This window comes from Lampris incognitus, chromosome 17 (genome assembly GCF_029633865.1).
Source record: "Lampris incognitus isolate fLamInc1 chromosome 17, fLamInc1.hap2, whole genome shotgun sequence".
Classification (NCBI taxonomy): Eukaryota; Metazoa; Chordata; class Actinopteri; order Lampriformes; family Lampridae; genus Lampris; species Lampris incognitus.
In genome coordinates this window covers 25905584-25930844 of record NC_079227.1, presented here as the reverse complement: position 1 = coordinate 25930844, position 25261 = coordinate 25905584, and the positions used below count along the sequence as shown (strand labels likewise).

At 44.1% G+C, this 25261-nt stretch overlaps 1 protein-coding gene across 2 annotated transcripts in view; it reads left to right on the top strand.

The window, feature by feature from the left end:
* dock1 (dedicator of cytokinesis 1) overlaps positions 1 to 25261 on the top strand; it is a 350480-nt gene that overhangs the window by 252265 nt on the left and 72954 nt on the right. For both annotated transcript variants that reach the window (XM_056297765.1, XM_056297766.1), the window contains exons 30-37: positions 3301 to 3379; positions 4587 to 4687; positions 13952 to 14010; positions 17589 to 17737; positions 19273 to 19358; positions 19748 to 19904; positions 20630 to 20670; positions 21123 to 21213. In XM_056297765.1, coding sequence (XP_056153740.1) covers positions 3301 to 3379; positions 4587 to 4687; positions 13952 to 14010; positions 17589 to 17737; positions 19273 to 19358; positions 19748 to 19904; positions 20630 to 20670; positions 21123 to 21213 — 763 coding nt within the window. The remainder of the gene's footprint in view (positions 1 to 3300; positions 3380 to 4586; positions 4688 to 13951; positions 14011 to 17588; positions 17738 to 19272; positions 19359 to 19747; positions 19905 to 20629; positions 20671 to 21122; positions 21214 to 25261) is intronic.

Here is a 25261-nt window from a genome sequence, read left to right as displayed (position 1 = left end):
TTCACGTGACAGTGAGGAGTTTTGACAGGGGGGACATAGCGTGTGGGAGGATCATTCTTCCCCCCCAGTTCCTCCTCCCCCCTGAACAGGCGCCCCAGCTGACCAGAGGAAGCACTAGTGCGGCAACCAGGACACATACCCGCATCTGGCTTCCCACCCGCAGACACGGTCAATTGTGTCTGTAGAGATGCCCGACCATGGCGTAGATAACACGGGGATTTGAACCGGCGATCCCCGTGTCGGTAGGCAGCGGAATAGACCACTATGCTACCTGGATGCCCCGAATGTTTTACAATTATAAAAAACTTTTGTCCCTGAAAAGGTATTTTCGTGCAGAAGATATGAGAATTTTCATGTAGACTTTTCCAGAACTTAATGAGTATTCAGTTAGTACATGTATTACTTTTCCCTCGTCGTCTCTTATGTAATGTGAAGCTTAATTATGGTGACCCGTCTGACATTACGCGCCAGCCAGTCTTCTCACAGGATTTTTTTGTCCTCTACTTTTATTAAATAGAAGTCAGTATAAGTACAAGCACAGCTTTGTATGGCCTGCTATGTACTGTGGCATGGGTTGGGGGGGGGGATCCACTAGTTCAATGCTGATCCGGGAAAATCTCTTTATATTTCACAGATCAGCAAACCAAAGACCCAGTAATACAAAAAAAGGCTTTTGCTGAGAATTGAAGGTTCAAGGCAGGAGGTCTCCCTTTATGTGTGAAGTGCCATGGCAGTACTGCAGAACCGCTGACTTGAGGTTTTTGTGCATGTACATGCATCTTGTGTTTTGCCAGTGGACAGTGATCCGGTTTGTTGTTGAACTATTGTTAAAAGGGCTACCTTGAGGTTGTTTTTATTTTCAATTGCACCGTCTTTGCTGTAATAGCTCTCCAGTGATGTGACCTTTTCTTTTTTTCTTTCTCTTTTTTTTCCTCTCCTTTACATGGTCACCACAAATGAATTTTCACTCAGTGATTAGAATCACCAAGAGCATAGCAAGATTTATACTTAAATTGCATGCAGTAAATGAACAAGCCAGACGTGGTGATGGATAATTTTTGCAAAATTGGAAGGAGGGGAGAAAGAATGGTGAGAGAAAATGTGAATTCTCAGAAGACAACAAACTACACACAGATTATACTCTTATGGTCTACTGTGGTCACAAAATAGGATAATGTTGCAGTCACGGGGGCGTCTGGGTGGTGTGGCGGCCTATTCCGTTGCCTACCAACACGGGGATCGCCGGTTCGATTCTCCGTGTTACCTCCGGCTTGGTTAAGCATCCCTAAAGACACAATTAGCCATGTTTGCGGGTGGGAAGGCGGATGCAGGTATGTGTCCTGGTCGTTGCACTGCACTAGCGCCTCCTCTGGTTGGTTCGGACGCCCGTTCGGCGGCGGGAGGGGGGATAGCGTGATCCTCCCACGGGCTACGTCCCCTGGTAAAACTCCTCACTATTCAGGTGAAAAGAAACGGCTGGCAACGCCACATGTATCAGAGGAGGCATGTGGTAGTCTGCAGCCCTCCCCGGATTGGAAGAGGGGGTGCAGCAGCGACCGGGACGACTGGGGTAATTGGCCAATTACAATTGGGGAGAAAAAGGAGAGAAAATCCCCCGAAAAAATGTTTTGCAGTCACTTCTTTTACCTATAACTTGATGTAAGTTGGGCAATATTTTTTTTGTGTTAATGTCAGTTAAGGGAAGATAAATTTCATTGTCTATTCTCTTCCCAGTTGTGATAAAGCAGAAAATTTTTTTTTTCTGGTGTTCATTCGTCTTGTGACTCATAAATTCATACCTGTGCAGTTGCAAGGTGGTGATGGCATGCTGTGGTTGGATCCATTATTTGGCTAATGAGGTGCCGGGTGTGATATTTCGGCTTTCGTGAAGGTGCTGGCAATGGAAGATACAAGAATGGTTTTGATTGAAACAAAGGGAACGATTAACACCCCAGGTTTTTGTGTTCACAAACACAATTGCCAGGTATTTTTGTTGCCGTTTGACACACGTACTGGAACTAATTTCTCGGTTTGAGAGCCTCCGACAGCTTTGCGGAGATTGCCGCGAAAGATGCCTACTGAGGCAAATGTGCCGGGTATCTGCAGAGAATTTACCTTTTGTTTGCTTTGATTCATTGTTGTTATTTGCGGTGACGAATGAAAGATCTCAGACTTCAAGTAGAATTAGATGTTGCATCTTTAGACAAAATCATATTCTTTTAGATTTTGTTAGTGCTCACTGAATGCACTTAAATATGGAGGGGGGGGCTGCAAATGTGACACTGTTGTACCATGTTTTGTTGTGAATTTAGGAGGTTTGTGGCCTTATTTTTGCATGGGGTGAACATGTGTGCTATAAAGATCTGAGTTTGCATAATTAACAAGAGCTATTCATTGGTTTCAATGGCGAATACACAACATATAATACTATAGTTGTACTATAGTATTATATGTTATTATTGATTGGGGGGGGGCAATACCGCATAGCCCCGTTTCAGCGCTAGCAAGTTTGAATTTTAATTTTAATTTTGCCTTGGAGTGTTCTTCTTTGTTTTATAACACAGTATTTAAGCAAGTGTTGCATCCATCCATCCATCCATCCATTATCTGAACCGCTTATCCTGCTCTCGGGGTCATGGGGTTGCTGGAGCCTATTCCAGCAGTCATTGGGCAGCAGGCGGGGTCTAATATCGTATATCTTCATATTTAGATATCTTAATATTTAAATGTCTTTTTAAAATAAAGGTGAAGAATTTAGTTTGTAGGACCAGTTGTGAAGAAACTGACTGAATTTCTTGGGTCAGCTATGTTGAATTTAGGCTCTTGAAAGGAAAACTGTTGCAATGAACCTTATTTAAATCTACTACTCCATGCAAATCAGGTGAATCAGCCCTACTAAATTGTCCCTAGGTGTGTTTGTGTGTGTGTGTGTGTGTGTGTGTGTGTTTGTGTGTGTGTGTGTGTGTGTGTGTGTGTGTGTGTGTGTGTGTGTGTGTGTGTGTGTGTGTGTGTGGCGGCCCTGTGATGGCCTGGCGGCCTGTCCAGGGTCTCTCCTCACTTGCCGCCCAATGACTGCTGGGATAGGCTCCAGCATCTCCGCAACCCTGAGAGCAGGGTAAGCGGTTTGGATAATGGATGGATGGATGTTATTATATGATATGTTATATAATACTATATGCTAGTATTATAGTATTATTAACTATAGTAAATACTATAGTAGGTAAATACCTTATTTAAGGATTGGATTTATGTTGTCAGTAAGAAGATTTGATCTGAACACAATCCCTTCCATCTTCCTAGGGTGTTCCTACGGGCCATTAACCAGTATGCAGCAGTACTGAACAAGAAATTCCTGGATCAGACTAACTTTGAGCTGCAGGTAAGCAATGAACTGATGAAAGTTTCTGTTTTACAAGTATTCACCCCAAATACCGGCCCTCCCAGGAACGACTTGATTTCTGCAAAAACAAGGCCTGAGGTTGTCAGTTGCACACTTGTAATCAGCGTTATTTGTGAGGATGCATTTTGGGGCAAGATTTTTCAGGGGAACTCAGACTTAAATTTTTAATTGTAAATGGACAGTGTATGTCAGAAAGACAAGATGTGTGAAATATTGTAGGTAAATGTCCAATGGTTCCTAGCAATTAGCGCATCAGGGCTATTTTAATGTTCCAGCTGCAGGTTTTCTTGGAACGTCTGGTCAGGAAATAAAACAAAAAAACAAAACAGATTGCTGAGAAGGATTAGCATCAAATCTGTTGAGAGGGAACATAAATTACTCTGTAAAGGCCAGCAATTTGATTTGCATTTCAGGTTGTTTTAACCTGCTCGCTGGAACAGCACAGCTCCTTCTGCTTCACTTTTTCAGGCTCTTCTTATATAAGGAAGAATGCTAATTTAGCTAACAATTTAACTGGTTTTTTTTTTCAAAAGTCACACCAGCTTGTAAAGCCTTTATGAATAAATGTATTACATTTTACAGCAGAATTCAATTAGAGCCGTTGTTAATATTGTATGAATAAAACAATATTTTGTGCCTTATTTCAACAAATAACTTGAGCGTTTACTGATAATTTGTCTAGGCTTGATTGTAAATACTCTTACACAGAACGTCGTGGTGTTTGTTTTATGCATGCAAATGCATCATGGATATTTTTATCGAAGTGTTTTTTGTTTTTTTGCTGTGAGAACCTGTACTAGTGAATATGATGATGATTGGGAGAGAAGTGAAAACTATGGCTATGATAACATTCCCTCCAGCTGCCTCTTAAAATCAGTTGGCCTCTTTGTCTGAAAGATTGAGAGGGCTCTCTGGAGGCCGGCTGCCAAAATTGCCAGCCCCTTCTTCAATTGGGACAGCTCCCAGAAACACACACCCACATACCTCTTATCAAAACTATTTGCAAACCTGCTAAGCTTTCAGGTTTTAGCAGTAGTGGTCCTGTAGCATAGCGGTATTTGTCTTTGTTTATACTTTCTCCACAGCTGGAGCTGTAGACCTTTTTGTGAGTGTATACTATATCTGTCTCTTCATTTCTCTGTGACTCTCTCACACACCAGTAAAACGCATGCTTTCTCTCTCTCAGCTGTGGAACAACTACTTCCACCTGGCTGTGGCCTTCCTTACCCAGGAGTCACTGCAGTTGGAGAACTTCTCAAGTGATAAAAGAGCCAAGATCTTTCAGAAGTGAGTACATGCGTGCTCTCATTCCACCGTTGATCCCCCAGTAGCTCACAAAAACACCCGAGTCTCCCTCACTGACACAATCAGCGTTTTCATAATTCAGCATATGTAGGTGCGGCACGGTTGCAAGTGGTTACAGGGCTCTACACTAACTTTTTGCATTGGTTGCACTGGTACGCCTACCTTTTTTTTTTAGGTGCACCAGCACAAAATTTAGGTGCACCCACATTTTTCATTGCGTCGCCTTTAACACCAAAAGGTCTCCTTTTTAATCGCTCTTTTGTCATATAATGTGAATGATTTTTTAAAACAATAAGGTGTAGAAAAAGCTTGTCTTTATTTTAAACACAATATATAAAGAATATATATATATATATATATTCAGCTTCATATATATATATATGTATATATATATATATATATATATATATATATATATATATGAAGAATATATAAAGAAAAATAAAGTGTTTAAAGTGCTACACTGAGCTTAAATTGAACATTTAAAACATTTAAACATTTCCAAATAAAAGTGACAGTAGGGCTGGTTGAAGGAGTAGGTTTCGTTTTTTTAATGAAATAACTTTCAATGGCTCTACCTCTCTTCATTTTCACTCATTTTGTCACGTAGACCTATAGGCTATTATTTTCCCGTTCAAGTTCTCTGGCGCTCAGTCTGCTCAGGTCGCTCGCATTTTTTGAACTGACACTACTTAGAGCAGTGAAAAGGACCACAGCCAATCAGAGGCAAGGACCCGCCCAAGCTCTGTCTCTTATTGGTTTAGACCACGATACCATCAGAACACAGAGAGATGCTGCGCTTGCGAAAGAGATTTCAGTGTTCACCCGAGCAGCATCGGGTGCACCAGTGCGACCTATAAATTTTTTCAGTCACGCTCTTAAAAATTTTGGTCGCACTCTCGAGCCTTGGGTTAGCGCGGTCACCTCACAGCAACAAGGTCTTGGGTTCGAACCCTGGGGTTGTTCAACCTTCCTTGTTCAACCAGGTTGTCCTCTGTGTGGAGTTTGCATGTTCTCCCCGTGTCTGCGTGGGTTTCCTCTGGGTGCGCTGGTTTCCTCCCACAGCCCAAAGACATATAGGTCAGGTAAATCGGCCATACCCTGTGATGGACTGGCAGCCTGTCCAAGGTTTCTCCACACCTGCCACCCAATGACTGCTGGGATAGGCTCCAGCATCCCGTGACCCGACTTCAGATAAGCGGCTTAGATAAGGAATGGAATGGATCATATGTAGGTCTTCAAGGATAGGGAACATCCTACAGCTCTAACCCAGCCCACCCCCACCCCTGAACAAGGCCATACACCCTCAGATCCACTGTATGTGTTATGGAGAACAGGTCTTGTACTCACATCCAAGGTATAGGGTGAAGTCAGGAATGCTGCCCCAGAGTTGAGAAGCTGGCCTTTGAATGCTCGTGTGCCCTTCAAAGCCTTGCTGACATACATGGTTTTTATTTCCCCCAAGCCTATCCCCACAGTAGCAAATCAGATGAAATATCTATATTTCACCTGGTCTCATCATACTAGGATTCTAAAATATTGTGTGCGTGTTATGAATTTTTAAATCAATGGCAGTTTAAGCCTTTTATTGCTCATGAAAATCTACTTAAAGAGTAAGGCTTTGTCTCAGCTACAGTTTCTCAAAGTAGTTTCATTTTCTTTTTATCCCTTGCTTCTATCCACAAAGAGTTATTCATCTACATTAGTATTTCTCATAAGTCAATAGAGTCTGCTTAGTGAGCCAAATGTGTAAATGCTTTCTGGGCACGAGAGGAGCATACCGACTCTCATCTTCATTTGGGGAGGGTGCCGAGCTAGTGTCACTGTATATCACACCGACCCCTGTCTGACAGTGGAACTCTGTATTGGCCAGTTCTTTATTAAGGGTCCTGATCAACTCCCACACAAGTCAAAATCTGTAAGGCTGCCCACCCATCCACCTCCACTCAGCTTCAGGCAAGGTAGCTGGCTTCTTCCTGAGAGGAACAGAGATTGGATTCTCATACACAGGAATTACCATTCCTGACATAAGCATGGAGACGAGCCGAGCACACCTTTTCGTTGTCTCCCAACCCTGTGTTTGATAGCCTCCAAATCTGTCATTCAAATACAAGTGGGTAACTTCTAGAGTGAACAAGACTAGGTTAAAACCTAGTATATGGCTGGACGGCGAATACGTTTAGAAAGCAGCAGGTTTGACATTGGTTACTTGAACAGCGGCTGTACTGGACAGGAGTTCTCAGCCTGATTATTTATACAGTTAAATAGCGTGAATTTATTGTTTATATGAAATTATTACCTGGCTACAATCACTGCTGCCATGATTACTAGAAAGTCTTGGTGTGACAACCCTTACAAATGTGTTTCACTTACCTCCAACTCTCTGAAGAAGCTAATAATTTTCCCTCGTGGTTATTAGCACTGGTGTTTTTGGATTGGACTTTTTTGCAATGAGGCGTTTCTGTAGTATCCACAAACAGCAATATATTACGTTTGTTAGCATGCGAACCGTCGCGCTGATTCACAGCCAATAGGGAAACCCCCACTTCTGTTTTTACCAGGGACGTCATTGGTCGACTGGCGAATCGTGTAACTTCAGTGACATCGTTGGTCGCTGCCAGCTCGAACTTGCCATCTGACCAATGGTGAAACTCCATCACTCAGTCACTCACTCATTCTCTCATGGACAACCCCATGTATAGGGCTAGCCCTGCTGTTGTGGTCGGGCCAAAAAAGTGGATATTACATTTGGCTCTGACAGTTTTTTCCCTCACTCACCCAGTCTTGCTCCACTATATCTCTCTGTATCTCTCTCTCTGGCTCTCTCTCGCCAATGAAAGTGCCCTCCACTAATATTGGCATCCTTGATAAATATGAGGGGCTAGGAAAAAATGTCTTTATTGTTTATCTTCTTGATCTTTCACGCAAAACATTAACAAAAATCGAAACTTTAATTTAAATAAAACGATTGAAAGGGAAAATGAATTCATATGAAACAAATGTTGTTGTTTTTTTTCTGAAAAACATGTTCTATTGGCACCCTTTCATTTAATACTTTGTGCAGTCTCCCTTTGCCAAGATAACAGCTGTGAGTCTTCTCCTGTAATGCATCAGAATCAGAATCATGTTTGTTGGCCATGTAGGTTTGCACAAACATTGAATTTGACTCCGGTTTCGTGGCTCTCTCAGTGTACTTAACATAGAATAACAACACTACAACACAACAATCTTCCGATATATACACAGACTGACAGGTGAAACACAGGTGAAATAAGAGGTGATAAAGTGCCATGGTGCAGAGAATATATCCGAGATGCTGAAGTAGATGTTAGCAGGTTACTTACATACATGCCTGGGGTAGATGGACATGATAGAGTGTACCAGTATATGTACAATGTACAGTACAGTATGTACAAAATGGTTGGATTTATTGACATTGTTAAGCATTCATTTGAATGACAGCCCGCGGAAAGTAACTGTTTTTATATCTGGTTGTTTTGGGGCACAGTGCTCTGTAGCACCTACCAGAGGGGAGGAGTTGGAACAGGTTGTGATGGATCTGTAGTGATGTTGCCTGCTTGTTTCCTGAGTCTGGTGGTGTGTAAGTCCTGAATGGAGGGCAGGTTGGCACCAATGATTTTCTCTGCAGACCAAATCGTCCATTGTAGTCTATCCCTGTCCTGTTTTGGTGGCCGAACCAAACCAGACAGTGATGGATGTGCAGAGGACAGACTGGATTATTGCAGTGCAGATCTGAATCAACATTTCCTGAGGAAGTTTGAACTTCTTCAGCTAGCGGAGAGTGTACATCCTCTGCTCGGTCTTTTTGATGATTGTGTCTACGTTGGATGCCCACCGTAGGTCTTAGGAGATCGTGGACCCCAGGAATTAGATTAGATTGTTTTATTATTATTATTATTATTATTTTACATTATTACTTTCAAACCTGTAGGTTTTCACTGTAGACACCGTGCTGTTGAGTATGGTGAGGGGAGCAGTGTTAGGGGGCTCCTCCTGAAGTCCACTGTCACTATCATACTGCATAATGAGGTTGGAGAACACGTGGCAAGGGATTTGAGACCATTCCTCCATACAGAATCTCTCCAGATCCATCAGATTCCTAGCTCCTTGCTTGTGGACTCTCCTCTTTAGCTCATCCCACAAGTTTTCTATTGGGTTCAGGTCAGGGGACTGGGATGGCCATGGCAAAACCTTGATTGTGTGGTTAGTGAACAATCTTTGTGTCGATTTTGAGGTGTGCTTTGGATTATTATCCTGCTAGAAGATCCAACCATGGCCCAGTTTAAGCTTCCTGGCAGAGGCAGTCAGCTTTTGATTTAATATCTGCTGGTACTTGATGGAGTCCATGAGACCATGTATCCCTAACAAGTTATCCAGGGCCTTTGGAAGAAAAACAGTCCCATAGCATCAGAGATCCACCACCATACTTCACAGTGGGGATGAGGTACTTTTCTGCATGGCTATCTTTCCGTCTACACCAAACCCACCTCTTATGTTTGTTGCTAAAAAGCTCTATTTTGGTCCCATGTGACCATAGAACCTGGTCCCTTTGAAAGCTCCAGTAATGTTTTGCAAACTGTAGGCACTTGAGTTGTTGTTTGACAGCACACGCTTTTTTTCTGGCAACCCTCTCAAACATCTTGTGGTTATGTAGGTGGCATCTGATCATAGTTTTGGAGACTTTCTAACTCCAAGACTCAACTAACGTCTGCAATTCTCCAATTGTGATCTTTGGAGATTCTTTGGTTACTCGAATCATCCTCCTCACTGTGCATAAGGTCAATTTCAACACACATCCTGTTCCAGGCAGATTCTTAACATCTCCAGTTGCTCTAAACTTATTATTGCCCTGATAGTGGAAATGGGCATTTTCAAACATTTAGCTATTTTCTTATTGCCTTTTGTGATTTGTTCCGCTCAACAACCTTGTGTTGCACATCATTACTGTATTCTCGAGTCTTTCGCATGGTGATGGATGACTATGGGAATTTGGCCTGTGTGTCACCTCATATTTATACCAAGTGAAACAGGAAGTCATGGGCGACCACCTATATGCTCTTAATCAATCAGGTGAAGTAAAATATAAATGGGGGAAATACTTCAATTGGATTTTACTCCTAAGACTTTGTAGGGATGCCAATAATTGTGGCATGCATGTTTTTGAGAAATGTATTTATTTTATTAATGGGAGTATTTTTTTCAATCATTTTACTTCAATTACAGGTCAGATTTTACTTAATATTTTGAGTGTAAGATCAAGAGGATAAACAGCAAAGACGTTTTTTCATAGCCACTTTTGCTCATATTTATCAAAGGTGCCAATATTAGTGGACAGCACTGTATATATGTAGTCTTTCTCACTCCATCAACTGCTCACCTTGTTTGACTTCCTCCCTCTTTATCCCCCTCTCTCTGTGTGCTGTCAATCCTGCCTGCCACGCCAATTATGGTACCTTGCTCTGGTGGCACCGAACAGAGAGGTAAAATCAGAGATGTCTGCTGCACAGCCGTTAAGTGCTCCTCATTCACAAATCTTTCCCTGAGCTGTTTGTTAGGCCAGAGCCTATTACTGGTGTCTATGCAATCCTCATTTTCTTCAGCCACTCGCTGGCTGACCTCACACCGCCAGGACAGCATGATAACAGGCTAGTGCAGCAGTGAAACATTTATCGAAACGTCTCCGTGGATGCTAATGTGAATGCCACCTGCATACGTGAAAGGGCTCCAACAGAGCGACTCTGGAGATCACATAGCATACAGTCACATTGATGTTGCAAGCGCACAGTGAGGGTCAGGAAGTGTCAAGACTTGAGGTATATGACAGGTCTGCTGCTGTAGACTTTAATCCCTTCACAGCTTCTCCTGCAGACTGTGGCATCATTTTCCGGTGACTCAATTGTGAGCTGTCTTCCTCTGCGATGATCTTTCCTCTGCCTGTGTCTTTTCCATCCATCATGGCAGTTGATCATGATATGACCCCTTATTGTTTAAGATCTCAGACCTCGCCTCACCCGCCATCCCCCGGTTCCTCAGCAGACATGTTTTCATTCTCATTTAACCTCTCGGAGACCCCCTCTCCCCAACAGATATGCATTGTAATCCCTGACAACTGACAGTCATCGCTGCCTGTCTCAGCACCCACAGTGGTATGATGGGGTAGCATCTCGCATCTGTCTCAGAATGCCTATCTGTCAGTCCCTCTGCATCACTCATCCTGCATATGTAACACAAATGGACCTTCATACCCCTGCTTCCACAGGCCTACATACTTTAAGTGTACTTAAATCCTAAATCACCATACTTTGAGCAATAGATCTGTCCACATGCCTTCTACCTGATGAAACCTATCAATATTAGATGTAATTTCAACATTAGTCAAGATAACTTCGCCAAAATGCTTTAAATGAGAAAACTTAGTTTTGTTCTCAGTTGAAATTTTGGTCTCTGTTGTACTGCTGACCCCACCCCAATTAGCGGTGTAGATTACAAACTGATCACGAACTGCCAAAGTCAGAGGTTTTACAGACACCCACCTTTCTCCCACCTTGTTCTTAACCCACAAAATGTAATTTTTCAAAAGTTTGTTCTGGGTGGAGACAAGCTGAGACCCTGTCACCCTGTAGTGATACAAGTTAGTGTGCATAGGTGTGCAGAAATGCACATTCACACTAATGGAGACTCACGAAAACACCCAACACATGCCAACGCACACATAGGTGAACGTGTGTATGCATATAGACCCCCCCCCACACACACACACACACACATACATACACACACACAGACTGGAGGACAGATTAGGACACAGGCACACTCACTCAGTAGGCCCTAGAGGACCCTCCAAAATAATAATTTTGGGATGGCTTTTGCTCTAGCCATCTCAAGTCAAATGTTTGTAAGAGGTGCTCAAATATAGGATTAGCAATAATGTTGAATGTTACCAAGTTGGGACATGACAGTTCAAGACATAAAACAGGGGTACTTGGGCATCAAGGTAGCATAGCAGTCTATTCCATTGCCTACCAAAATGGGATCGCCGGTTCGAATCCCCATGTTACCTCCGGCTTGGTCGGGCGTCCCTACAGACACAATTGGCCGTGTCTGCGGGTGGGAAGCCATATGTGGGTATGTGTCCTAGTCTCTGCACTAGCACCTCCTCTGGTTGGTCAGGGTGCCTGTTGGGGGGGAGGGGGAACTGGGGGGAATAGTGTGATCCTCCCACATGCTACGTATGGTCACCCTAGTTTCTCTCCTCTACTCTCTGTGCTTTAATGAGGTTGGGGCTCATCCTCTCCACACACACACACACACACACTGAGCGGAGCAGAGGAGACAGTGAACCAAGTGAAGATAGTGTTACTCAAGTTGACGACAACCACACTCATTACGTTAACTGTAAGTACAATAAAAGCTTCACATCGCCCCCAAAGCAAGTTCTCTGGTGTAATGCTAATGTGTGGTGTCTGCAGCAACAACACACAAAATAGAAAACGTTACACTTCATAACATATTGTATTCATAACACGAGGTATGGTGCTGGGTCCGGATTGACTTGCCGTTCGGTCCAGATGCGGACCAAGGTCTGGGCTTTGAGAAGCCCTGGCATAACCTGTCACTTTGTTTCTTTTATCTGACACAGCCTCGTGCTCGGTATTACCAGTACCTCTTCGCATTTATCGATTATTTAGCTTTGCAGCGGCCCTCCCTTTGACAGCCGAGGATAGTAAAGGGACAATTTTGACCTGGCCAAGGCTCACAGAGGTGACACAGCTCTATTGATAGTATTGTCCAACCCTCTCCTCACCCCTGTCATCATATATTAGCGTGTCTTTGTCAAGTATTGGCAAAACAACCAATTGGGCCTCAGAATCCCATCAGGGGGCCAAGGTGCTCTGAAATGTTGCGGCATGTGAAGGAGGCTGGGGATGGATATTAATGAGGGGTCGGGAGAGGTGGCATGCACAGAGAGTGCTTAATTCCCCAAACTAGGTTTCCTCTACCTCTACGTCCCATCAGTCCTCTGCAGTGTCTTGCAGAGGTGTCATTGATCCCCCTGTGTGACCCAATCAGTCAGTTAGAAGAGGACACAGATCTGTCTTCGTGCCTCAGCCGGGCGGTCTGATCCCTGGAGTGTTCATTCAGTCCTTCACGTCTCCTTTGTGCTCGAGGAAATTCATAATCTGCAGAGAATTTCTGCCCTAAAATTATTGCGCTTGGGCGTCCGGGTGACACGGCGGCCTATTCTGTTGCCTACCAACAAGGGTATTGCCGGTTCAAATCCCTGTGTTACCTCCAGCTTGGTCGGGCGTCCCTACAGACACAATTGGCCATGTCTGCGGGTGGGAAGTCGGATGTGGGTATGTGCCCTGGTCGCTGCACTAGCGCCTCCTCTCGTCAGTCGGGGCGCCTGTTCAGGGGAGAGTGGGAACTGGGGGGGAATAGCATGATCCTCCCACGCACTATGTCCCCCTGGCGAAACTCCTCACTGTCAGATGAAAAGAAGCAGCTGGTGACTCCACATGTATCGGAGGAGGCATGTTGTAGTCTGCAGCCTTCCCCGGATCGGCAGAGGGGATGGAGCAGCGACCAGGACAGCTTGGAAGAGTGGGGTAATTGGCCGGATACAATTGGGGAGAAAAAGGGGGTTAAAAAAAAAACTTTGTGTCCTATCCGTCTCACTGTTTGCGCCCCCCGATCCAGGCATGGCATGTTGGATGGTGAGATGGACTGAAAGTCTGGTTGAGTTTGATGAGGTTTCATTTGGAGAGTTCGTTATTGCCCAAGATTTTGGAGAGCTCATCAGCTAATCCCTCCCTGTAGAAACCCAGACATAAAGTCCAGATGGGACTCATCTTTGAAGCTTCATCTGCTTGCCGGGCCTCATTTTATATAAAACCTATACATTTTTTCTCCTCATCTAGTTGCTTGGACTTTTTTAGCTAATTGAAATGGTCCTTTCAGACATTTACGTTTTGTTTTGTCTGGTCTTGCCCTCCACATATCTCGCAGACAGCAGGGTTTCTTAGTAAATCAAATTCAAGTCTGCTGCTGTTAAGCATCTTGGATTAAAAGCAAATTACTGAAATCACAAATCATGTCTTGTGTACTCAAAACTGTTTTTCCATGTTTTTTTTTCTTCCTTTTTTGGGGGGGTGGGGGTTATACTATTGTTCCAGGATTTGAATAAAGGTCATGGAGGAGACTTTAACTGCATTTTTATTACAGGTACCAGGACATGAGAAGACAAATTGGCTTCGAAATCAGGGACATGTGGTACAATCTAGGTAAATAACACATTTTTTTCCCATCCTTTTTAAAGAGGTTTCACAATTCACTGAATTGGTTAAATGAATAAAAAAAAAATCTGACTGAACAAGTTTACCACAGGAGATGAATGAAAGCCCCACAAATAGCCCACTGGCTTGTTGACACATGTTGGGGGGGTGGGGGTGTTGTTTTGGAGTTAATTTTTTAGAACATCTGCCATCTAAGAGGCTGTTTACACCGGGTATTAACATGCGTCTTGGGTGATCCGATCACAAGTGGGAAGCTCTCAAGTACATCGGTTCACACCTGGCATTAGAATGCGTCCGCACACGCATCTTGAGTAACCACTTGTGAGCAAATCTCACTTCCCCCACTCTATATGCAAATAAACACGTACGCCGCTGTAGTGGGGGGGTTAGCCTCAGCTGCAGACGGAGAGAGGGAGCGTGGCTCGCGGGGGAGCAGCGCACCGGCCCGTGTTATTGAATGAATGAAAGACATTATCAAATATCGACATTATTGAAATTATAAATATTCACATTATCACAATGGCATGGATGCGGCAAAAGCGTGCCGCACCAGATAGAGACAAAGAATCTGATGAGGGAAATTAACTGAAAGGTGAGGGGCACCAGGCTTCGATTGTTTGCCTTCTTTCATTTTGTGCTTAAAAATACACAGCAGAAGTTGAAATTAATTTCTTAAGACTCGTTATGTGGGAAAATGTAGACGCCTCAACACTAGAGTTTGGAATACTCAACCTGAACCCTGTCCGGCTCGACCCGATCACGTCGGTTCGGGCTCAGATTATTCCGGCAGGTTTGAGAGGGTGGGGCTCTGCACTTCGATGGATAAATGAACTTGAATCTGAACTTGAACTTGAACGTAAAAGTGGGCGGGGGCTCTTCCATAGTAGTGGGTCTGATGTGTGTCAGAAACTGCAGATGAGGTAAAAAAGAAAGACTGAACTAAACCCAGAGGATGCTTTGGTGACCGCCTAGTCAACAGACATCCAAAGGACATCTGTTGACTAGGCGGTCCTTCAATGCGGCCTGGGACCCATGTCTTTAAACTTCAAATGCGGGCACCCGGGTGGCATGATGGTCTATTCCGTTGTCTACCAACACGGAGATCGCCAGTTCGAATCCCCGTGTTACCTCCGGCTTGGTCGGGCATCCCTACAGACACAGTTGGCCGTGTCTGCAGGTTGGAAACCGGATGTGGGTATGTGTCCTGATCGCTGCAATAGTACCTCTGGTCAGTCGGGGCACCTGTTCGGGGGGGGGGGTCTGGAGGGAATAGCGTGATCCTCCCATGCGCTATACGTCCCTGTGACGAAACTCCTCACTGTCAGGTGAAAAGAAGCGGCTGACGACTCCACGTGTATCGGAGGAGTCCTGTGGTAGTCTGCAGCCCTCCCGGATATGCAGAGGGGGTGGAGCAACGACTGGGACGGCTCGGAAGAGTTGGGAAATTGGCCGGATACAATTAGGTAGAAACGGGGGGGGGGGCAAAAAAAAAACTTCAAATGCGATGTGGACAAATGCATCACAGGCCACCTCCGAATGTGGCCTGAGCGATCAGATCTCAAGACGCATTGAGGATCATTGGGTTTATTCACACCTGTACTTAAAGCTGTCAGCTTGTGATCGGATCACCCAAGATGCATGTTAATGCCAGGTATAAACAGCCTCTAAGTGTCTTCTTCATAATCATGTGGGTAAATGTCACTAAGAGTAGAGAAGCAGGTGCTAACTGGCTTTGTGTCATGTTGTGATAGAACTTGAGCAGCAATATCTCGGAGGAGATTCTGGGGGGGGGGGTAGATTGCATCCTACAAGGGCTTCCTCTCATTGTAACCTCTGATGTCTTTAATTATGCGATGCTTTTTTTCTGGCAGGTTAAGATTGATTAATTCACAAGTCTTTTAATTAGCTCACTGCCTTTTTTATTTTTATTTTTTTACCAAAGGTGTCTGCTAAGAAGTTTTTCCCTTAATAAAATGTCAGAGAAAATGCCTGTAACTTAAGACATTACACATAGAGAGCCAAATAAACAACACCTGTTTCTTTATACCAAGGGGACATTAATGAGTCTTAATGTTCTGAATGAATCAAGATATAGCGGTATTCAGAGCTGTCATCTCGGTGGGAGTTTATATATTGTATAGTCACTAGTTTAACACTACATTGTACAGTGGGTATACAAAGTCCACACCCCCCTGTTAAAATGGCAGACTTTAGTATTTAAAAAAGAAAACAAGTCAGAACTTTTTTCATTTTTTTTAAAAAATTTAATTGTAACCTATAAAAATAAAGTGTCAAGCAATCAGAAACACTTTAGGGAAGAAATACAAAACATAACATATGCTGCATAAGCGTGCATACCCTTTTATAATTGGGGATGTTGCTGTGTTCAGAATTAAAACAATCACATTAAAACTCGTGCTAGAGAGTAGCTGGTATACACCTGCCAATTAAAGCGAATGTGATTAACCTCAAATAAAGCAGCTGTTCCTGTAGGATTTTTCTGTCATCTTCTTGGTTGCACCCAACTGCCAAAGCACATGGTCCACAAAGAGCTTACAAAGCATGAATGGGATCTCATTGTTGAACGGTGCTGATCAGGAGAGGGGTGCAAAAGAATTTCCAAGGTATCAGAGATACCATGGAACACAGTGAAGACAATCATCAACAAGTGGAGAAAAGATGGCACAACTGACATTACCAAGGACAGGACATCCCTCCAAAATTGATGAGAAGAGACATAGAAAACTGGTCAGGGAGGCTGCCAAGAGGCCTACAGCAACATTAAAGGAGCTACAGGAATTTCTGCCAAATATTGGTTGCTCCCTACATGTGACAACAGTCTCGCATATTCTTAATTTGTCCGGGCTATGGGGTAGGGTGACAAGACAGAAGCCTTTTCACATGAAAAAGAAAAAAAAAACATCCATGCCTGGCTAGATTTTCTTAAAAATATACATCCAGTCTCCCAAAATCATGTGGCAAAATGAGTTATAATGAGACCAAGGTTGAACTTTTTGGCCATAATTCCAAAAGGTGTGTTTGGTACAAAAACAACACAGCACATCACCAAAAGAACACCAGACCCATGGTGAAGCATGTTTTGGGGCTCCTTTTCCTCACTCAGAATGGGGCTTGAGTGAAGGTGGAGGGAATTATGAAAAGCTCCAAAATACCAGTCACGATCCCCGTGATGGCAGGCAATGGAATAGACCGCCATACCACCCGGACGCCCAAGCTGATAGACTCTTATCCAGTAAAACCGGGTGCTGTAATAAAATGAAAAGGTGATTCAAGGTATTAGTTTAGGGGTGCGCACACTTATGCAACCAGGTTATTGTAAGTTTTGTATTTTTCTCTTTTTTCCCTAAAATGTTTTTCCCCCTTTTCTCCCCAATTGTATCTGGGTTTGATTGTTTTTCACTTCCTTTTTAATGGTTGCAATTTCCAGAAAAAAAGTGGAACAATTTCTGACATGATTTATCTTGGTTTCATTTTTTACATCACAAAAACCTGCCATTTTGTACCGACTTTCTGCTAATGGTTCTGTCTCCTTATTGCCTTATCAGGTCCCCACAAGATCAAATTCATCCCTGAGATGGTGGGTCCTATCCTGGAGATGACACTGATCCCTGAGATCGAGCTGAGGAAGGCCACCATCCCCATCTTCTTTGACATGATGCAGTGCGAGTTCCATTTCACGTGCAGCTTCCAGAGGGTGTGTCAGATGTACCATTGCTATCAACCAGGGCCAGAAGGACTTAAGCTTATGGAAAAGTGGGAGAGATTTGAAAAGAGAAGGAGTAAATAGGGGAGTAGTCTGTCAGAGAAAGTTTCATAGCTGCAAGCTTAGTCTTAAAGCTGCAAATCTCATTTTGGTGTGTTGCAGTTATTAACAGGCACAGCAAGTGGGACTTATGTTATGCCTTATTACAGAATAATACCGAGCTGCTTTTTGTGCAAGCAAATCCTATTGGTCACAGTTGTTTTGCCATAAGATCGCTACGCCAGTTTCCTGCTTAACTATGTTTAAGCTGGCCCCCAAAGCAAGGCATGTTTGCTGCGGCAAGTTTCAAAGCAACACATCTCGAGCCTTTCTTTGTATCGGCTCCCAATGCCAGCGCTAGCTCTTGTAGTACTGTGAATACAGTGACAGCCGATGGCTCTCTTTCAGATCATCCTGCCAATTGTACAGCCTCTTCAGGGTGGGAGTGAGGGAGCCCTGGTAATTAAGTCGATGTGTCAGTCAAAACCTGGCTCATTTGAGGCGACTGCTGCTCTCTTATTCTCTCACTGCAGTGAAATATGATCAATTTCACTTCGGCCTGACCCCTTTTTATGGTGTAAGCCAGCTATATTCCCTTCACGAGCTCCCTCACTCTCTCTCTCTCTCTCTCTCTCTCTCTCTCTCTCTCTCTCTCTCTCTCTCTCTCTCTCTCTCTCTCTCTCTCTCACTCTCACTCTCTCTGTCTCTGTCTCTCTCTGTCTCTGTCTCTCTCGCTCTCCCCTCTCTCTCGCTTCTCTCTCCCTCTCTTTATCGTCCCCCCTCTCTCCCCCCTCTCTCTTCTCTCTCTCCCCCCCTTGCTCTCTCTCTCCCCTTTTTCTTTCTCTCCCCTCTCTCTTCTTTCTCTCCCCCTCTCCCTCGCTTTCTATCCTCCCCCTTCTCCCTCCCCCCTTGCTCTCTCTCTCTCCCTATCGCTGTGTAAATCCCCAGCTTAGCAGAGAGCAGCGTTTACATCTTTTCTGAATTGGCCAAACTTCTCTTCTCTTCATTTCTCTTCTCTTCTCTTCTTTTCTTTTCCTCCCACCTAGCTGACACACCGACACATCATAAAGTTGATGTGATTGTTTCAGCACAATAAAATGTATTGTTATGCAGCTGCCATATATACTAATACCAGAGATATCCATGTGTTACTGTCAGAAACTGGTTCAACAACAACAGAGCAGGAAGCATCAGTGAATGGGGAGGGAAAAGTTGATATTGAAGGTGATGCGTCTCATGCGATGACCTTGCCCTCTGTTCTGCCTGTCAAATTGCACCTTCTATGAAGAGATGTTAATTTCTGGTAAAGATCAGATGAATATGAGCTCCCAGCCAGCTGGGCTGGAGGGTGTGGGGGTGATTAAGTTTCAGGCACAGATCTCCTCAACCAATCCACAATGTAGAAAGAGGGGGAGGGGGGGAGATGGCGTTAATGAATTGAAAAATTAGCTACACTGATTATTTACGCCTGCTCTGTCTAATTGCAGTTTGAGAACGAGATCATCACCAAGCTGGATCACGAGGTGGAGGGGGGGCGCGGAGATGAGCAGTACAAAGTTCTCTTTCAGAAAATGTAAGTGCTGATTAATGGGCAGGATTACGCCTGAACCTGACAAGTTAGATAATGCTAATTGCGACATAGCACTCTACCAAAATAATCACAGTGTACTGAGGATCACGTGACTTTCCGTCACAGTCAAGCACAAACTCGTTGGATGTATGCGTGCGTGCGTGTGTGTCTGTGTTAGCGTATGCATGTATTATGCATATGTGACGTTTGCTTTTAGAAACAAGTCGGTCGCAAACTCGGTTTTAATTGACACAGAAAGTGCTTTCTCAAATTTCAACCAGCAAAGCATTATATTTTTAACACCACTGTCTACAAATATCTAATTCTTATGCTACCACTGTTACCTCCATGCATCCCACCCAACAATCGCATGCCAAAAATGCGTGCGGCAGTTTACTGGAGCACTGCAGGAAGCACAAGTACCTGGCCAGGACGGGTGAGAACTTTGTCACTCTGGTGGTGCGTCTGCTGGAGAGGCTGCTGGACTACAGGACCATCATGCATGACGAGAACAAGGAGAACAGAATGAGCTGCACTGTCAATGTGCTGGTAAGACTGGCGCCTTCTCCATTGCCAAACGGTGACATGTCCTTTAACAAGACAACATTGATTAATGCCAAGTCTTTATATACTCAGCCTAATAATGACTTTCTAGACTGCTTGAACAATAGTTGTCAGCAGATCTTGCATTGTTGACCCCCAGGAATTTCTTATAGGCTAAAGCTGTCAGCAAGGCAGCAGTGATAACAGGAGGAAACCCCAAAAGACAATGACACAATAGCGATGTGTCAGAACGTATTGAGACATTATACATGGCAGCTCAACTGGGAGGCCTATCTTTTGTGAAATGACATTTCATCCGGGAGTGGTAAAATGTCGTCCCTCATGTGGCTGCAGAGCCTAAAATAAGCCATTGAAAGAGAACCTGGGCCATGCGTGATTGGATTCAGCATTTAGTCCGACTGAGTCATATTAAGTCAGTGCTGTGCCGGCTGTGTTAAAATGGGACTTTTTCCGTCAATAGCCAGGAGAGCAGTTTGATAACCCTCTGCTGCGGTACTGATCACAGCCAATCTCTTCAGCAAATACTTTATCTCTGTCTGTTGAAGGCCATGACATTTTCGAAATGTATTTCAGAAATTTAGCTCATACGATCAGTGCTGACTTGTAAGTCCTATGCAATATAAGGGCAAATGTTTTATTTCTAAAACAAATGTGATTTTTTTGTTATTAGATGCCAAGCAATTTCTAATGGCCCATCTCTTTCCCCCCAGAACTTCTACAAGGAGATAGAGAGAGAGGAGATGTACATCAGGTACGACCTAAGCAGTACTCTAACCCATGTCTATTATTTGTGTATTTATTTTTAAGCATTAAATCCTGTTAAGGTTGCTGTTTTCCCCCACATTAGAAGAAACACACTGTGTCTTACACTCACTGCTAAGCTACATTACATGCATTAAGGTGATTTAGTGCCGTGACATTGCCCCCTATTCGGTGGAGCTAAATTTCCCTGTCAAGACAAAATGCCATACTTTATTTTTTTCCTTAAACCCCCAAGTTATCCTCCGGAGATCCCAAAGTGGATTTGTGATTTTGTTGACATACACAGTCTTGCCGGTCAGACTTTCTGTCTGGTGAGCGTTACTTAGCTAAAAGAGGCTGTCGAGAGCCATCAGTCTGGCAGAGTTAACTTTCTGTCTCTATTGGTAAAGTGTAAGAAGCCCACCCAGGCATGACCCATAAATCATTTCTCCTTCTTGCCAGGTACCTGTACAAGCTGTGTGACCTCCACAAGGAGTGTGACAACTACACTGAGGCTGCCTACACGCTCCTGCTGCACGCCAAATTGCTCAAGGTACACAGAGGCACTTACGTAAAGAGGACAGTTGTGCAATCACGAAAGTATGCACACTCACATAAGTAGACAGTTTCAAATAATTCCTTACCAAACTGCACAGAGAGTAGAATCCACATCTAGTGTAAGCCATTATCAGCTGGATCAAGGCATTTCACTTTGGCTGTTACACAACTGTAATTTTAATGCCAAGGAACAAAGCCTGGTTAAAGGATGAGGTCCATCTACCTCTGATTCCACGCTAGCAGGAGATAGCTGAGGAGGGGTTAGATGCTGAGCCGGAGTTCCTTTTGCCCTCGCTTAAACTAGCCGCTACAAATCGTCTGTATCCAGTCAGTTTGAATATAGTAATGAATATGGAGGGGCATCCGGGTGGCGTGGCGGTCTATTCCTTTGCCTACCAACACGGGGATCGCCACTTCAAATCCCCGTGTTACCTCCGGCTTGGTCAGACGTCCCTACAGACACAATTGGCCGGATGGGAAGCCGGATTTGGGTGTGTGTCCTGGTCGCTGTACTAGCGGATCCTCTCGTCGGTTGGGGCGCCTGTTCAGGGGGGAGGGAGAATTGGGGGGCATAATGTGATCGTCCCATGCGCTACATCCCCCTTGCTGAAACTCCTCACTGTCAGGTGAAAAGAAGCGGCTGGCGACTCCACATGTATCGGAGGAGGCATGTGGTAGTCTGCAGCCCTCCCCGGATCGGCGGAGGGGGTGGAGCAGCGAGCGGGACGGCTCGGGAGAGTGGGGTAATTGGCCGGGTACAATAGAGGACAAAAGGGGAGGGGGGAGTAATGAATATGGATGTCATAATGAACGTGTATAAAAACATCAAATCATGTGTATTTGTTAATGGTATTAAATATGAGGGGTTTTTTTTCCAAGCCTAGCAGGGGTTACACAGGGTGAAGATTCATCGCCATTGTTTGTTTGCATTATTTATCAATGACCTAGAGCACTATCTGCTACAGAATGGCAGTCAGCCTATTAATTTTGATGACACCATGATACAGTTATATTCCGCGTATGGTATTGATTTACGCGGATGATGCAATTATCATGTCTACAACAAAAGAGGGGTTACAGAAAGCAATAGACCGTATGTGGGATTCCTGTGAGAAATGGAAATTAAAGGTTTAATAGTGATAAAACTGAAGTCACAGTTTTTGGTTGTACAAAAGCTGATTTTAGTAAACTAAAGTTTGTATGCAATGGAGAAAAACTTGAGATTGTCCACTGCTTGAAATATCTCGGTGTCATTATGAACCATAATGGTTCATTTAACATTGCCATTGAGGGAGCTGCATAAGCAAGCCTCCCGTGCAATGTTTGCCATTTTCTGTAAATGTAGAAAATACGATTTACCAGTAGATATCACACTAGATCTTTTTGACAAGTTAGTTACACCAGTTATGTTGTTAGATATATATAGATATACTGGAAAAACTACCCTTCAGATTTCTTAAGTACACCCTAAAAGTTAAAATGACAACCTGTAATAATATGGTCTATGGGGAGCTGGGACGATACTCACTCTGTGTCGCCGTTAAAAGGAGAGTTATTGGCTACTGGGGGAGGCTGATAGGAGGTAAAGAAACTAAACCCAGTTGAATAATGTGCAATTATTTGCTCAGCCTGCATAATTCGGTCGTATATGCATCACCGCAGGTCTTGCAGGTTAAGCAGACACTGGATGACTGTGGTTTGTATTACCTCTGGCTCGACTGGTTGAAACTAACTGTTGAACAGAGGCTGCAAGATCACTTCATACAAAAGTGTCAAAGTGAGCTCAGAAGTATGACATGTGATATTCATGTAGAATTTAAACAAGAGGTGTCCGGGTACCATAGCGATCTATTCCGTTGCCTACCAACATGGGGATTGCCGATTCGAATCCCTGTGTTACATCCAGCTTAGTCGGCATCCCTACAGATACAACTGGCCGTGTCTGTGGGTGGGAAGCCAGATGTGGGTATGTGTCCTGGCCGCTGCATTAGCGCCTTCTCTGGTCAGTCGGGGTGTCTGTTCGAGGGGGAACTGGGGGGAATAGCGTGATCCTCCCACGCGCTACGTCCCCCTGGTGAAACTCCTCACTGTCAGGTGAAAAGAAGCGGCTGGCGACTCCACATGTACCAGAGGAGGCATGTGGTAGTCTGCAGGCCTCCCCGGATCGGCAGAGAGGGTGGAGCAGTGACCGGGACGCTCAGAAGAGTGGGGTAATTGGACGAATACAAGTGGGGAGAAAATAAAAAGGGAGGGGGGGTCAAAAAAATTTAAACAAGAGCTTAAACTGGAAAAGTGCCTGTTGTATGAAAATCAAAAGTCCAGGCAGGCTATTTGTAATTTTAGGGTGAACAACACCAGAATTCCCAAGGTCATTGTCATTGTACAATACAAAGAGCTGCATCGAAGCCAGAGGATCTGCAACCTTTGTAATGACAGTCGTGTGGGTGACGAGTTTCATATTTTGTTTGCTTGTAAGCACAATGAATTATAGAGAAAGCCATTTGCCAAAGTATTATTTAAACCGCCCATCTCAGTTTAGATTAATTTTATTACAATCAGATAAGCCAGAAGTTATTCGTAAATAAGGTGTATTCTCGAAGAATGTCCTTCCTTTAAGTAATGTTTGTTTTGCTTCAGCCGTGCCATGTGCTATCATTTTGTTATTATTGCATGTTCTGTTTGTGCTCCATACCATGTGATCACGGTCTTGAGTCACATAAAATACATGAAAATGAAATCATTAGCAATCTACATGAGAAACGTCATGATAACAGAGCAGTTTCATTGTCCCCTTTAGCCCTGTCCTTTAGGGTACTCATTACATGAGGAGGTTTGGTGATGTATTTTTTGTTGTAATTCAGTGATTTTGATCTGATGCAGCACAATATTGTTTGTGATTATTATAAGTTTATTTCTGATTTTTCCCTTTTTCTCCCAATTTAGTGGCCAATCGATCCCTAATTTAGTTCAAACACCCACCCTTGTACTGCGTGCATTCGCCAACTGCATCTCTCTGGCTGGCAGTCTCGAAGGAGTCGCCTCGTCACAAAAATGGCGAGGCGACTCCAGGCCAAACCACTGCTTTTTCCGACACACACAGAGACGCATTCATGTGACGAACACAAGCCGACCCCCCCCCCCCCCCCGAAGACAGCGTTGCCAATTATTGCTGCTTCATCAAGTCCTGCCATAGTCGGATCTGACGAGACCGAGGCGCGAACCCCGGTCCCCAGTGGGCAACTGCATCGACACAAAACCGATGCTTAGACCGCTACACCACCGCGGACCTTGTTTGTGATTATTAAGAACATGCGTCCTAGCTGGGGCGATAGTTACCTGGCAAATAACCACAGACTTTCAGCAATTTCCCACATTCTCTGTCAATTCTTAGTGTCCCGAGTACTACTACTACTACTACTAATACTACTGCTTCCTCTTCTGGCTTCTTCTGGCTTGTTCCCTGTTTTTCAGGGGTCGCCACAGTGAATTTTATAGTTTCTATCGGTACCCTGTGAGGGCACAGCACCAATGGCGGCCATTGTTAACCCAGGCTTTGACCGATCCAGTATGGTCTTGTCAGTCTGCATACTGATTTCACAAAATTTTTCAGCGGATTAGTCAGTTACTAATGAGTACACTGCTCAAAAAAATAAAGGGAACACATAAGCAATGCAATGTAGCTCCAAGTCAATCACACTTTTGAGATATCAACCTGTCCAGTTAGGAAGCAACACTGATTTGTGAATCAATTTCACCTGTTGGTAAATTGTCTAATTTCCACCAGGTGGAAATTAGACAATTTGCAAGACAACCCCTATAAAAGGAATGGATTTGCAGGTGGTGGCCACAGACCATTTGCCTGTCCTCATCTTTTCTGGCCGATCTTTGGTTAGTTTTTCATTTTGCTAGTGCCCTCACCACTAGAGGTGGCATGAGGCGGTATCTGCAACCTACAGAAGTTGCTCAGGTAGTGCAGCTCATCCAGGATGGCACATCAATGCGTGCTGTGGCAAGAAGATTTGATGTGTCTCCCAGCACAGTGT